At 48.5% G+C, this 12,775-nt stretch overlaps 1 protein-coding gene across 1 annotated transcript in view; it reads left to right on the top strand.

Moving 5' to 3' along the window:
* LOC142159549 (SCO-spondin-like) overlaps positions 1 to 12,775 on the top strand; it is a 180,619-nt gene that overhangs the window by 97,148 nt on the left and 70,696 nt on the right. The window contains exons 68-73 of the mRNA XM_075214441.1: positions 5,663 to 5,833; positions 6,307 to 6,559; positions 6,692 to 6,738; positions 11,064 to 11,234; positions 11,322 to 11,453; positions 11,785 to 11,927. Coding sequence (XP_075070542.1) covers positions 5,663 to 5,833; positions 6,307 to 6,559; positions 6,692 to 6,738; positions 11,064 to 11,234; positions 11,322 to 11,453; positions 11,785 to 11,927 — 917 coding nt within the window. The remainder of the gene's footprint in view (positions 1 to 5,662; positions 5,834 to 6,306; positions 6,560 to 6,691; positions 6,739 to 11,063; positions 11,235 to 11,321; positions 11,454 to 11,784; positions 11,928 to 12,775) is intronic.

The raw sequence follows: 12,775 nt of genomic DNA, 5'->3' as shown, positions 1-12,775 counted from the left end.
GGCGATACGTAACATTGGTGGGTGACTGCAGTAGGGCTTCTCACCCCATGCAGGCTGTGATCAGAGAGGCACATTCCTGTACATGTGTGTGTATGACATGCTGTGTGTCTGTCTCCTGTACATGTGTGTGTATGACACGCTGTGTGTCTGCCTCCTGTACATGTGTGTGTATGACACGCTGTGTGTCTGCCTCCTGTACATGTGTGTGTATGACACGCTGTGTGTCTGTCTCCTGTACATGTGTGTATGACACGCTGTGTGTCTGTCTCCTGTACATGTGTGTGTATGACACGCTGTGTGTCTGTCTCCTGTACATGTGTGTGTATGACACGCTGTGTGTCTGCCTCCTGTACATGTGTGTGTATGACACGCTGTGTGTCTGTCTCCTGTACATGTGTGTGTATGACACGCTGTGTGTCTGTCTCTTGTACATGTGTGTGTATGACACGCTGTGTGTCTGTCTCTTGTACATGTGTGTGTGACACGCTGTGTGTCTGTCTCTTGTACATGTGTGTGTGACACGCTGTGTGTCTGTCTCCTGTACATGTGTGTGTATGACACGCTGTGTGTCTGTCTCTTGTACATGTGTGTGTATGACACGCTGTGTGTCTGTCTCTTGTACATGTGTGTGTGACACGCTGTGTGTCTGTCTCCTGTACATGTGTGTGTGACACGCTGTGTGTCTGTCTCCTGTACATGTGTGTGTATGACACGCTGTGTGTCTGTCTCCTGTACATGTGTGTGTGACACGCTGTGTGTCTGCCTCCTGTACATGTGTGTGTATGACACGCTGTGTGTCTGTCTCTTGTACATGTGTGTGTATGACACGCTGTGTGTCTGTCTCTTGTACATGTGTGTGTATGACACGCTGTGTGTCTGTCTCTTGTACATGTGTGTGTGACACGCTGTGTGTCTGTCTCCTGTACATGTGTGTGTGACACGCTGTGTGTCTGTCTCCTGTACATGTGTGTGTGACACGCTGTGTGTCTGTCTCCTGTACATGTGTGTGTGACACGCTGTGTGTCTGCCTTCTGTACATGTGTGTGTGACACGCTGTGTGTCTGCCTTCTGTACATGTGTGTGTATGACACGCTGTGTATCTGTCTCTTGTACATGTGTGTGTATGACACGCTGTGTGTCTGTCTCCTGTACATGTGTGTGTGACACGCTGTGTGTCTGTCTCCTGTACATGTGTGTGTGACACGCTGTGTGTCTGTCTCCTGTACATGTGTGTGTATGACACGCTGTGTGTCTGTCTCCTGTACATGTGTGTGTATGACACGCTGTGTGTCTGTCTCCTGTACATGTGTGTGTATGACACGCTGTGTGTCTGTCTCCTGTACATGTGTGTGTATGACACGCTGTGTGTCTGTCTCCTGTACATGTGTGTGTATGACACGCTGTGTGTCTGTCTCCTGTACATGTGTGTGTGACACGCTGTGTGTCTGCCTTCTGTACATGTGTGTGTGACACGCTGTGTGTCTGTCTCCTGTACATGTGTGTGTGTGTGACACGCTGTGTGTCTGTCTCCTGTACATGTGTGTGTGACACGCTGTGTGTCTGTCTCCTGTACATGTGTGTGTGACACGCTGTGTGTCTGTCTCCTGTACATGTGTGTATGACACGCTGTGTGTCTGCCTTCTGTACATGTGTGTGTATGACACGCTGTGTGTCTGCCTCTTGTACATGTGTGTGTGACACGCTGTGTGTCTATCTCCTGTACATGTGTGTATGACACGCTGTGTGTCTATCTCCTGTACATGTGTGTATGACACGCTGTGTGTCTGTCTCCTGTACATGTGTGTATGACACGCTGTGTGTCTGTCTCCTGTACATGTGTGTGTATGACACGCTGTGTGTCTGCCTCCTGTACATGTGTGTGTGACACGCTGTGTGTCTGTCTCCTGTACATGTGTGTGTATGACACGCTGTGTGTCTGTCTCCTGTACATGTGTGTGTGACACGCTGTGTGTCTGTCTCCTGTACATGTGTGTGTATGACACGCTGTGTGTCTGTCTCCTGTACATGTGTGTGTGACACGCTGTGTGTCTGTCTCCTGTATATGTGTGTGTGACACGCTGTATGTCTGTCTCCTGTACATGTGTGTGTATGACATGCTGTGTGTCTGCCTTCTGTACATGTGTGTGTGACACGCTGTGTGTCTGTCTCCTGTACATGTGTGTGTGTGTGACACGCTGTGTGTCTGTCTCCTGTACATGTGTGTATGACACGCTGTGTGTCTGTCTCCTGTACATGTGTGTGTGACACGCTGTGTGTCTGTCTCCTGTACATGTGTGTGTGACACGCTGTGTGTCTGTCTCCTGTACATGTGTGTGTGACACGCTGTGTGTCTGTCTCCTGTACATGTGTGTATGACACGCTGTGTGTCTGCCTTCTGTACATGTGTGTGTATGACACGCTGTGTGTCTGCCTCTTGTACATGTGTGTGTGACACGCTGTGTGTCTATCTCCTGTACATGTGTGTATGACACGCTGTGTGTCTATCTCCTGTACATGTGTGTATGACACGCTGTGTGTCTGTCTCCTGTACATGTGTGTATGACACGCTGTGTGTCTGTCTCCTGTACATGTGTGTGTGACACGCTGTGTGTCTGTCTCCTGTACATGTGTGTGTATGACACGCTGTGTGTCTGTCTCCTGTACATGTGTGTGTGACACGCTGTGTGTCTGTCTCCTGTACATGTGTGTGTGACACGCTGTGTGTCTGTCTCCTGTACATGTGTGTGTATGACATGCTGTGTGTCTGCCTTCTGTACATGTGTGTGTGACACGCTGTGTGTCTGTCTCTTGTACATGTGTGTGTATGACACGCTGTGTGTCTGTCTCCTGTACATGTGTGTGTGACACGCTGTGTGTCTGTCTCCTGTACATGTGTGTGTGACACGCTGTGTGTCTGTCTCCTGTACATGTGTGTGTGACACGCTGTGTGTCTGTCTCCTGTACATGTGTGTGTATGACATGCTGTGTGTCTGCCTTCTGTACATGTGTGTGTGACACGCTGTGTGTCTGTCTCCTGTACATGTGTGTGTGTGTGACACGCTGTGTGTCTGTCTCCTGTACATGTGTGTATGACACGCTGTGTGTCTGTCTCCTGTACATGTGTGTGTGACACGCTGTGTGTCTGTCTCCTGTACATGTGTGTGTGACACGCTGTGTGTCTGTCTCCTGTACATGTGTGTGTGACACGCTGTGTGTCTGTCTCCTGTACATGTGTGTGTGTGTGACACGCTGTGTGTCTGTCTCCTGTACATGTGTGTATGACACGCTGTGTGTCTGTCTCCTGTACATGTGTGTGTATGACACGCTGTGTGTCTGCCTCCTGTACATGTGTGTGTATGACACGCTGTGTGTCTATCTCCTGTACATGTGTGTATGACACGCTGTGTGTCTGTCTCCTGTACATGTGTGTGTGACACGCTGTGTGTCTGTCTCCTGTACATGTGTGTGTGACACGCTGTGTGTCTGTCTCCTGTACATGTGTGTGTGTGTGACACGCTGTGTGTCTGTCTCCTGTACATGTGTGTATGACACGCTGTGTGTCTGTCTCCTGTACATGTGTGTATGACACGCTGTGTGTCTGTCTCCTGTACATGTGTGTGTATGACACGCTGTGTGTCTGCCTCCTGTACATGTGTGTGTATGACACGCTGTGTGTCTATCTCCTGTACATGTGTGTATGACACGCTGTGTGTCTATCTCCTGTACATGTGTGTATGACACGCTGTGTGTCTATCTCCTGTACATGTGTGTATGACACGCTGTGTGTCTATCTCCTGTACATGTGTGTGTGACACGCTGTGTGTCTGTCTCCTGTACATGTGTGTGTATGACATGCTGTGTGTCTGTCTCCTGTACATGTGTGTATGACACGCTGTGTGTCTGTCTCCTGTACATGTGTGTGTCTGTCTCCTGTACATGTGTGTGTGACACGCTGTGTGTCTGTCTCCTGTACATGTGTGTGTGACACGCTGTGTGTCTGCCTTCTGTACATGTGTGTGTGACACGCTGTGTGTCTGTCTCCTGTACATGTGTGTGTGACACGCTGTGTGTCTGTCTCCTGTACATGTGTGTGTGACACGCTGTGTGTCTGCCTCCTGTACATGTGTGTGTGACACGCTGTGTGTCTGTCTCCTGTACATGTGTGTGTATGACACGCTGTGTGTCTGTCTCCTGTACATGTGTGTGTGACACGCTGTGTGTCTGCCTTCTGTACATGTGTGTGTATGACACGCTGTGTGTCTGTCTCCTGTACATGTGTGTGTATGACACGCTGTGTGTCTGTCTCCTGTACATGTGTGTGTGACACGCTGTGTGTCTATCTCCTGTACATGTGTGTGTATGACACGCTGTGTGTCTATCTCCTGTACATGTGTGTGTGACACGCTGTGTGTCTATCTCCTGTACATGTGTGTGTGACACGCTGTGTGTCTGTCTCCTGTACATGTGTGTGTGACACGCTGTGTGTCTGTCTCCTGTACATGTGTGTGTGACACGCTGTGTGTCTATCTCCTGTACATGTGTGTGTATGACACGCTGTGTGTCTGTCTCCTGTACATGTGTGTGTGACACGCTGTGTGTCTATCTCCTGTACATGTGTGTGTATGACACGCTGTGTGTCTATCTCCTGTACATGTGTGTGTGACACGCTGTGTGTCTATCTCCTGTACATGTGTGTGTGTGACACGCTGTGTGTCTGTCTCCTGTACATGTGTGTGTGACACGCTGTGTGTCTGTCTCCTGTACATGTGTGTGTGTGACACGCTGTGTGTCTGTCTCCTGTACATGTGTGTGTGACACGCTGTGTGTCTGTCTCCTGTACATGTGTGTGTGTGACACGCTGTGTGTCTGTCTCCTGTACATGTGTGTGTGACACGCTGTGTGTCTGCCTCCTGTACATGTGTGTATGACACGCTGTGTGTCTATCTCCTGTACATGTGTGTATGACACGCTGTGTGTCTGCCTCCTGTACATGTGTGTATGACACGCTGTGTGTCTGTCTCCTGTACATGTGTGTGTGACACGCTGTGTGTCTGTCTCCTGTACATGTGTGTGTGACACGCTGTGTGTCTGTCTCCTGTACATGTGTGTGTGTGACACGCTGTGTGTCTGTCTCCTGTACATGTGTGTGTGACACGCTGTGTGTCTGTCTCCTGTACATGTGTGTGTGACACGCTGTGTGTCTGTCTCTTGTACATGTGTGTGTGACACGCTGTGTGTCTGCCTCCTGTACATGTGTGTATGACACGCTGTGTGTCTGTCTCCTGTACATGTGTGTGTGACACGCTGTGTGTCTGCCTCCTGTACATGTGTGTGTGACACGCTCTGTGTCTGTCTCCTGTACATGTGTGTGTGTGACACGCTGTGTGTCTGTCTCTTGTACATGTGTGTGTGACACGCTGTGTGTCTGTCTCTTGTACATGTGTGTGTGACACGCTGTGTGTCTGTCTCCTGTACATGTGTGTGTATGACACGCTGTGTGTCTGTCTCCTGTACATGTGTGTGTGACACGCTGTGTGTCTGTCTCCTGTACATGTGTGTGTGACACGCTGTGTGTCTGCCTCCTGTACATGTGTGTGTGACACGCTGTGTGTCTGTCTCCTGTACATGTGTGTGTATGACACGCTGTGTGTCTATCTCCCAGTTGTAGGCGGATGGTCCCCCTGGAGCTCATGGACACAATGTACATCCACCTGTGACTCAGGAATCCAAACCCGCAACCGCTCCTGTTCTAAACCAGTTCCCTCCCATGGGGGCTCCGACTGCCGGGGGCCACAGATACAGACGAAGGAGTGTAACACTCAGCCCTGCAGAGGTCAGCGCTGATACTATATGTACTATTGTATAATGATTTATATACCTGTACATTGGTGGTACTCCTCATTCTGACTAATATATACCCCACAACTGGTATATAGACCAGAACATTCCGATTATGTCAGTGTCTTCTGAAATGTCATCTGTTCCTCTTACTGTAAGTCTGGGATTAAACCATCGCTGTTATAGTAATCGGAATTATTTTGTCTATATACTAGTTGTAGGTTATATAGTAGTTGGGATAACGTAGCCCACCGATAATATTACATAATATTATATACACTTATATCTTTATATATACTGATATACTATTACGTAATGCTCTGTATACTGATATACTATTACATAATGTTATATATAGCTGTACAGGACTTGAAATGATTTGTCTCTGTTGTACTGTTGTTTTATATGATGTAATTTAAGAATGACAGTATTATTATTTTTATGAGATGTTCCTGTCGTTCCTCTCAGACCTGTGTCCGCTGAATATGATCTATGAGACGGCAGAGGAGTGCCGCAAGGGCGGTGGCGTTTGTCCCCGTCTCTGCCTGGATCAGGCTGCACAGGTGGAGTGCGCCGCGGCCTGTTATGAGGGTTGTTACTGTCCGGAGGGGCTGTTTCTACAGAATAACAGCTGTGTACCCCAGAGCGAGTGTTTCTGCTACCACCAGGGGGAGATGTACCAGCCAGGGGACAACATGACCTTGGATGCTTGTAACAACTGGTAACTTACTCTTATAACTTATTAGTTATTCGTTTCTTAGAAACATTTCAGGAGAACATGTTTTTGACTCTTCATGTTTAGAAACCGTCACTGATATCTGTATTTATTCAGGTTTTCCTCTCTGTTTTCCAGTACATGTGTTTCCGGGGAGATGCTGTGTGGCTCAGAACCTTGTCCAGGTAAGTAGCATTTATAATATTACACATATTCTCATCTAACAATTTTCCCCCCTGAGTCCTTATCTCACCATTACTCCACCTACCAGTGTTCTCATCTCTCCACCTTGTAATGTTCTCATCTCTCCATCTCTCCACCTTGTAATGTTCTCATCTCTCCATCTCTCCACCTTGTAATGTTCTCATCTCTCCACCTTGTAATGTTCTCATCTCTCCACCTTGTAATGTTCTCATCTCTCCACCTTGTAATGTTCTCATCTCTCCACCTTGTAATGTTCTCATCTCTCCATCTCTCCACCTTGTAATGTTCTCATCTCTCCACCTTGTAATGTTCTCATCTCTCCACCTTGTAATGTTCTCATCTCTCCACCTTGTAATGTTCTCATCTCTCCATCTCTCCACCTTGTAATGTTCTCATCTCTCCACCTTGTAATGTTCTCATCTCTCCACCTTGTAATGTTCTCATCTCTCCATCTCTCCACCTTGTAATGTTCTCATCTCTCCATCTCTCCACCTTGTAATGTTCTCATCTCTCCATCTCTCCACCTTGTAATGTTCTCATCTCTCCACCTTGTAATGTTCTCATCTCTCCACCTTGTAATGTTCTCATCTCTCCATCTCTCCACCTTGTAATGTTCTCATCTCTCCATCTCTCCACCTTGTAATGTTCTCATCTCTCCATCTCTCCACCTTGTAATGTTCTCATCTCTCCACCTTGTAATGTTCTCATCTCTCCATCTCTCCACCTTGTAATGTTCTCATCTCTCCATCTCTCCACCTTGTAATGTTCTCATCTCTCCATCTCTCCACCTTGTAATGTTCTCATCTCTCCACCTTGTAATGTTCTCATCTCTCCACCTTGTAATGTTCTCATCTCTCCATCTCTCCACCTTGTAATGTTCTCATCTCTCCATCTCTCCACCTTGTAATGTTCTCATCTCTCCATCTCTCCACCTTGTAATGTTCTCATCTCTCCACCTTGTAATGTTCTCATCTCTCCATCTCTCCACCTTGTAATGTTCTCATCTCTCCATCTCTCCACCTTGTAATGTTCTCATCTCTCCACCTTGTAATGTTCTCATCTCTCCACCTTGTAATGTTCTCATCTCTCCACCTTGTAATGTTCTCATCTCTCCATCTCTCCACCTTGTAATGTTCTCATCTCTCCATCTCTCCACCTTGTAATGTTCTCATCTCTCCATCTCTCCACCTTGTAATGTTCTCATCTCTCCACCTTGTAATGTTCTCATCTCTCCACCTTGTAATGTTCTCATCTCTCCACCTTGTAATGTTCTCATCTCTCCACCTTGTAATGTTCTCATCTCTCCACCTTGTAATGTTCTCATCTCTCCATCTCTCCACCTTGTAATGTTCTCATCTCTCCACCTTGTAATGTTCTCATCTCCCCATCTCTCCACCTTGCGGTGTCCACATCTCACCATCTCTCCCAACTTGCAGTGTCCTCATCTCACCATCTCTCCCAACTTGCAGTGTCCTCATCTCACCATATCTACACCTTGCGGTGTCCTCATCTCACCATCTCTCCCAACTTGCAGTGTCCTCATCTCACCATATCTACACCTTGCGGTGTCCACATCTCACCATCTCTCCCACCTTGCAGTGTCCTCATCTCACCATCTCTCCACCTTGCAGTGTCCTCATCTCACCATCTCTCCACCTTGCGGTGTCCTCATCTCACTATCTCTCCACCTTGCGGTGTCCTCATCTCACTATCTCTCTACCTTGCGGTGTCCTCATCTCACTATCTCTCCACCTTGCAGTGTCCTCATCTCACCATCTCTCTACCTTGCAGTGTCCACATCTAACCATCTCTCCACCTTGCAGTGTCCACATCTCACCATCTCTCAACCTTGCAGTGTCCCCATCTCACCATCTCTCCCACCTTGCAGTGTCCGCATCTCACCATCTCTTCCACCTTGCAGTGTCCTCATCTCACTATCTCTCCCACCTTGCAGTGTCCTCATCTCTCAATATCTACACCTTGCAGTGTCCTCATCTCACCATATCTACACCTTGCAGTGTCCTCATCTCACCATCTCTCCCACCTTGCAGTGTCCTCATCTCACCATCTCTCCACCTTGCAGTGTCCTCATCTCACCATCTCTCCACCTTGCAGTGTCCTCATCTCACCATCTCTCCACCTTGCGGTGTCCACATCTCACCATCTCTCCCAACTTGCAGTGTCCTCATCTCACCATCTCTCTACCTTGCAGTGTCCACATCTAACCATCTCTCCACCTTGCAGTGTCCACATCTCACCATCTCTCCACCTTGCAGTGTCCCCATCTCACCATCTCTCCCACCTTGCAGTGTCCTCATCTCACCATCTCTTCCACCTTGCAGTGTCCTCATCTCACTATCTCTCCACCTTGCAGTGTCCTCATCTCACCATCTTTCCCACCTTGCAGTGTACTCATCTTACCATCTCTCCTACCTTGCAGTGTACTCATCTCACCATCTCTCCCACCTTGCAGTGTCCTCATCTCACCATCTCTCCCACCTTGCAGTGTCCTCATCTCACTATCTCTCCACCTTGCAGTGTCCTCATCTCACCATCTCTCCCACCTTGCAGTGTACTCATCTCACCATCTCTCCTACCTTGCATTGTACTCATCTCACCATCTCTCCCACCTTGCAGTGTACTCATCTCACCATCTCTCCCACCTTGCAGTGTACTCATCTCACCATCTCTCCCACCTTGCAGTGTCCTCATCTCACTATCTCTCCACCTTGCAGTGTCCTCATCTCACCATCTCTCCCACCTTGCAGTGTACTCATCTCACCATCTCTCCCACCTTGCAGTGTACTCATCTCACCATCTCTCCTACCTTACAGTGTACTCATCTCACCATCTCTCCCACCTTGCAGTGTACTCATCTCACCATCTCTCCCACCTTGCAGTGTACTCATCTCACCATCTCTCCTACCTTGCACTGTCCTCATCTCACCATCTCTCCCACCTTGCAGTGTACTCATCTCACCATCTCTCCTACCTTGCACTGTCCTCATCTCACTATCTCTCCCACCTTGCAGTGTCCACATCTCACCATCTCTCCTACCTTGCACTGTCCTCATCTCACTATCTCTCCCACCTTGCAGTGTCCACATCTCACCATCTCTCCTACCTTGCACTGTCCTCATCTCACCATCTCTCCCACCTTGCAGTGTACTCATCTCACCATCTCTCCACCTTGCAGTGTCCTCATCTCACCATCTCTCCCACCTTGCAGTGTCCTCATCTCACTATCTCTCCACCTTGCAGTGTCCTCATCTCACCATCTCTCCCACCTTGCAGTGTACTTATCTCACCATCTCTCCCACCTTGCAGTGTACTCATCTCACCATCTCTCCTACCTTGCAGTGTACTCATCTCACCATCTCTCCCACCTTGCAGTGTACTCATCTCACCATCTCTCCCACCTTGCAGTGTACTCATCTCACCATCTCTCCTACCTTGCACTGTCCTCATCTCACCATCTCTCCCACCTTGCAGTGTACTCATCTCACCATCTCTCCTACCTTGCACTGTCCTCATCTCACCATCTCTCCCACCTTGCAGTGTCCTCATCTCACTATCTCTCCACCTTGCAGTGTACTCATCTCACCATCTCTCCTACCTTGCACTGTCCTCATCTCACTATCTCTCCACCTTGCACTGTCCTCATCTCACCATCTCTCCACCTTGCAGTGTACTCATCTCACCATCTCTCCTACCTTGCACTGTCCTCATCTCACCATCTCTCCTACCTTGCACTGTCCTCATCTCACCATCCTCCACTTTGTAGTGTTCTCATCTCACCATCTCTCCCACCTTGCAGTGTCTTCATCTCACCATCTCTCCTACCTTGCACTGTCCTCATCTCACCATCTCTCCCACCTTGCAGTGTACTCATCTCACCATCTCTCCTACCTTGCACTGTCCTCATCTCACCATCTCTCCCACCTTGCAGTGTACTCATCTCACCATCTCTCCTACCTTGCACTGTCCTCATCTCACCATCTCTCCCACCTTGCAGTGTCCTCATCTCACTATCTCTCCACCTTGCAGTGTCCTCATCTCACCATCTCTCCTACCTTGCACTGTCCTCATCTCACTATCTCTCCACCTTGCACTGTCCTCATCTCACCATCTCTCCACCTTGCAGTGTACTCATCTCACCATCTCTCCTACCTTGCAGTGTCCTCATCTCACCATCCTCCACTTTGTAGTGTTCTCATTTCACCATCTCTCCCACCTTGCAGTGTCCACATCTCACCATCTCTCCACTTTGTAGTGTTCTCATCTCACCATCTCTCCCACCTTGCAGTGGACTGTGGCTGGAGCAGTTGGACTCTGTGGAGCTCCTGCAGCAGGACTTGTAATGTGGGAACCAGACGCCGATACCGTTCAGGGACCAACCCACCCGCAGTGTTCGGGGGACAGGCTTGTGAGGGATCCAATGTTGCTATTGAGTTCTGTAGTTTACAGCCGTGCAAAGGTAGGTCATATTGGTGTAATGTAAGAATAATGCAGAGAGTGCAGAAACCAGAAAGACGTTGATAATCCAAGGACCCTCTTTTCTCAGGCTCTGCTGGGGAATGGAGCCCCTGGTCAGAATGTTCTGTTCCCTGTGGTGGAGGATACAGGAATCGCAGCCGTGTCAGCGTCGTACTGCGCCGGATCGAGTTCTCCACCTGTAATCTGAGTCCGTGTTCTGGTGAGATTTCATGACCAATATGTCGCCTGCGCTATTAATTCCCTGTAAAAAAGTAGGTGGATGTTCAGTTCTCTATCCATTCAGTTTCTAGAGATTATTTACAGCACGATTGCACAAACCATCCTCTGTTATTCTTCAGGAAGCTCCTCTTCTCCCGGAATCCTTCTGCCCAGATATTCTGAGTTTTCTCTTGTGGCGGTTTTCATGATTTCAGTTACAGACAGTCCTGAGCTTGGCTTATGGGAGGAGCTTCCTTGTGGTCTGGGTAACGGTCCAGACTAAGCCCTGTTAGATATCCTCAGGTGACCCAGGTCTATTGTCCATCTTACAGGAGAGGAGCCCGGAGTTTGCACGGATGGTAAGGTGTGGAAGGACTGCAGTGAAGGTCCCACATCTTGTGCCGACCTGGACATTGGGAGCAGTAATGGGACATGCCAGCCAGGCTGCTACTGCCAGGATGAGGAGGTTCTACTGGTGAGTTCTCCTCATGTGTGAAGATGGGAGCATGGTCCTTATATAGAGAGAGAGCTTGTATGGGCTGTGCGGTGGATGAGGTAATAAGGAGGTTTATATTACGTTACGCTGTACACCCCCCGTCTCTCACCCACATAACGTATTTGGCTGCAATGTGACTCTATCTGGGTTGTGCTGCAGAAACTTTCTTCTCTGGAATTGGAGACGTGAGATTTCTGCGCTGGGCGGAGAGTGAGATTTACAGTTATTAAGTTTATTCTTAATAAGTGGATTGTACTTGTGATCAGTATCACTCATCATTGTTCATATAGGAGATGTTGAATGTGAATTAAAAGTCTTAACTATTTATTTAAATAACTGACACCAAACCTAAGGGTGGCAAAATTAAAAGAGTTTATTTAAATATGGTGGTGGAGAAAAATAATCGTCAGTCCGACGTCGTCCAGGCAGAACCAGAATGTCCCAGCATTAACAATGGGACCTCAGCCACTGGGGTGCAGTCAATCCAACCCCAGGTTCAAGTGGGGGTCAACCAATCAGACCTTGGGCGCACATATCTACCTTAGCGGGACCCCGTGTCCCGGGCTTTACAGAACCTGCCAATCCTCTGGGCTAAACGTAACATAACTACAGGGCGACCCACATGGGTGATACCTGTACCGAGACTATAGCTGATTCACTCAGCCCCAACCACGACCAGTAGTTGGGGCACACATCACTATCGTAATGTGTGCCCCAACCACTGGCTGTCGACTGCACTGCGTTTTCCGGCAACTCTCCACCAGCAGTTCCAGCATACCATAACTTAGCACTATGACGATAAGCAGCCATCACATTATATATGCCAC

This window comes from Mixophyes fleayi, chromosome 5 (assembly GCF_038048845.1).
Source record: "Mixophyes fleayi isolate aMixFle1 chromosome 5, aMixFle1.hap1, whole genome shotgun sequence".
Taxonomy (NCBI): Eukaryota; Metazoa; Chordata; class Amphibia; order Anura; family Limnodynastidae; genus Mixophyes; species Mixophyes fleayi.
This window is presented reverse-complemented; position numbering and strand designations above follow the sequence as displayed.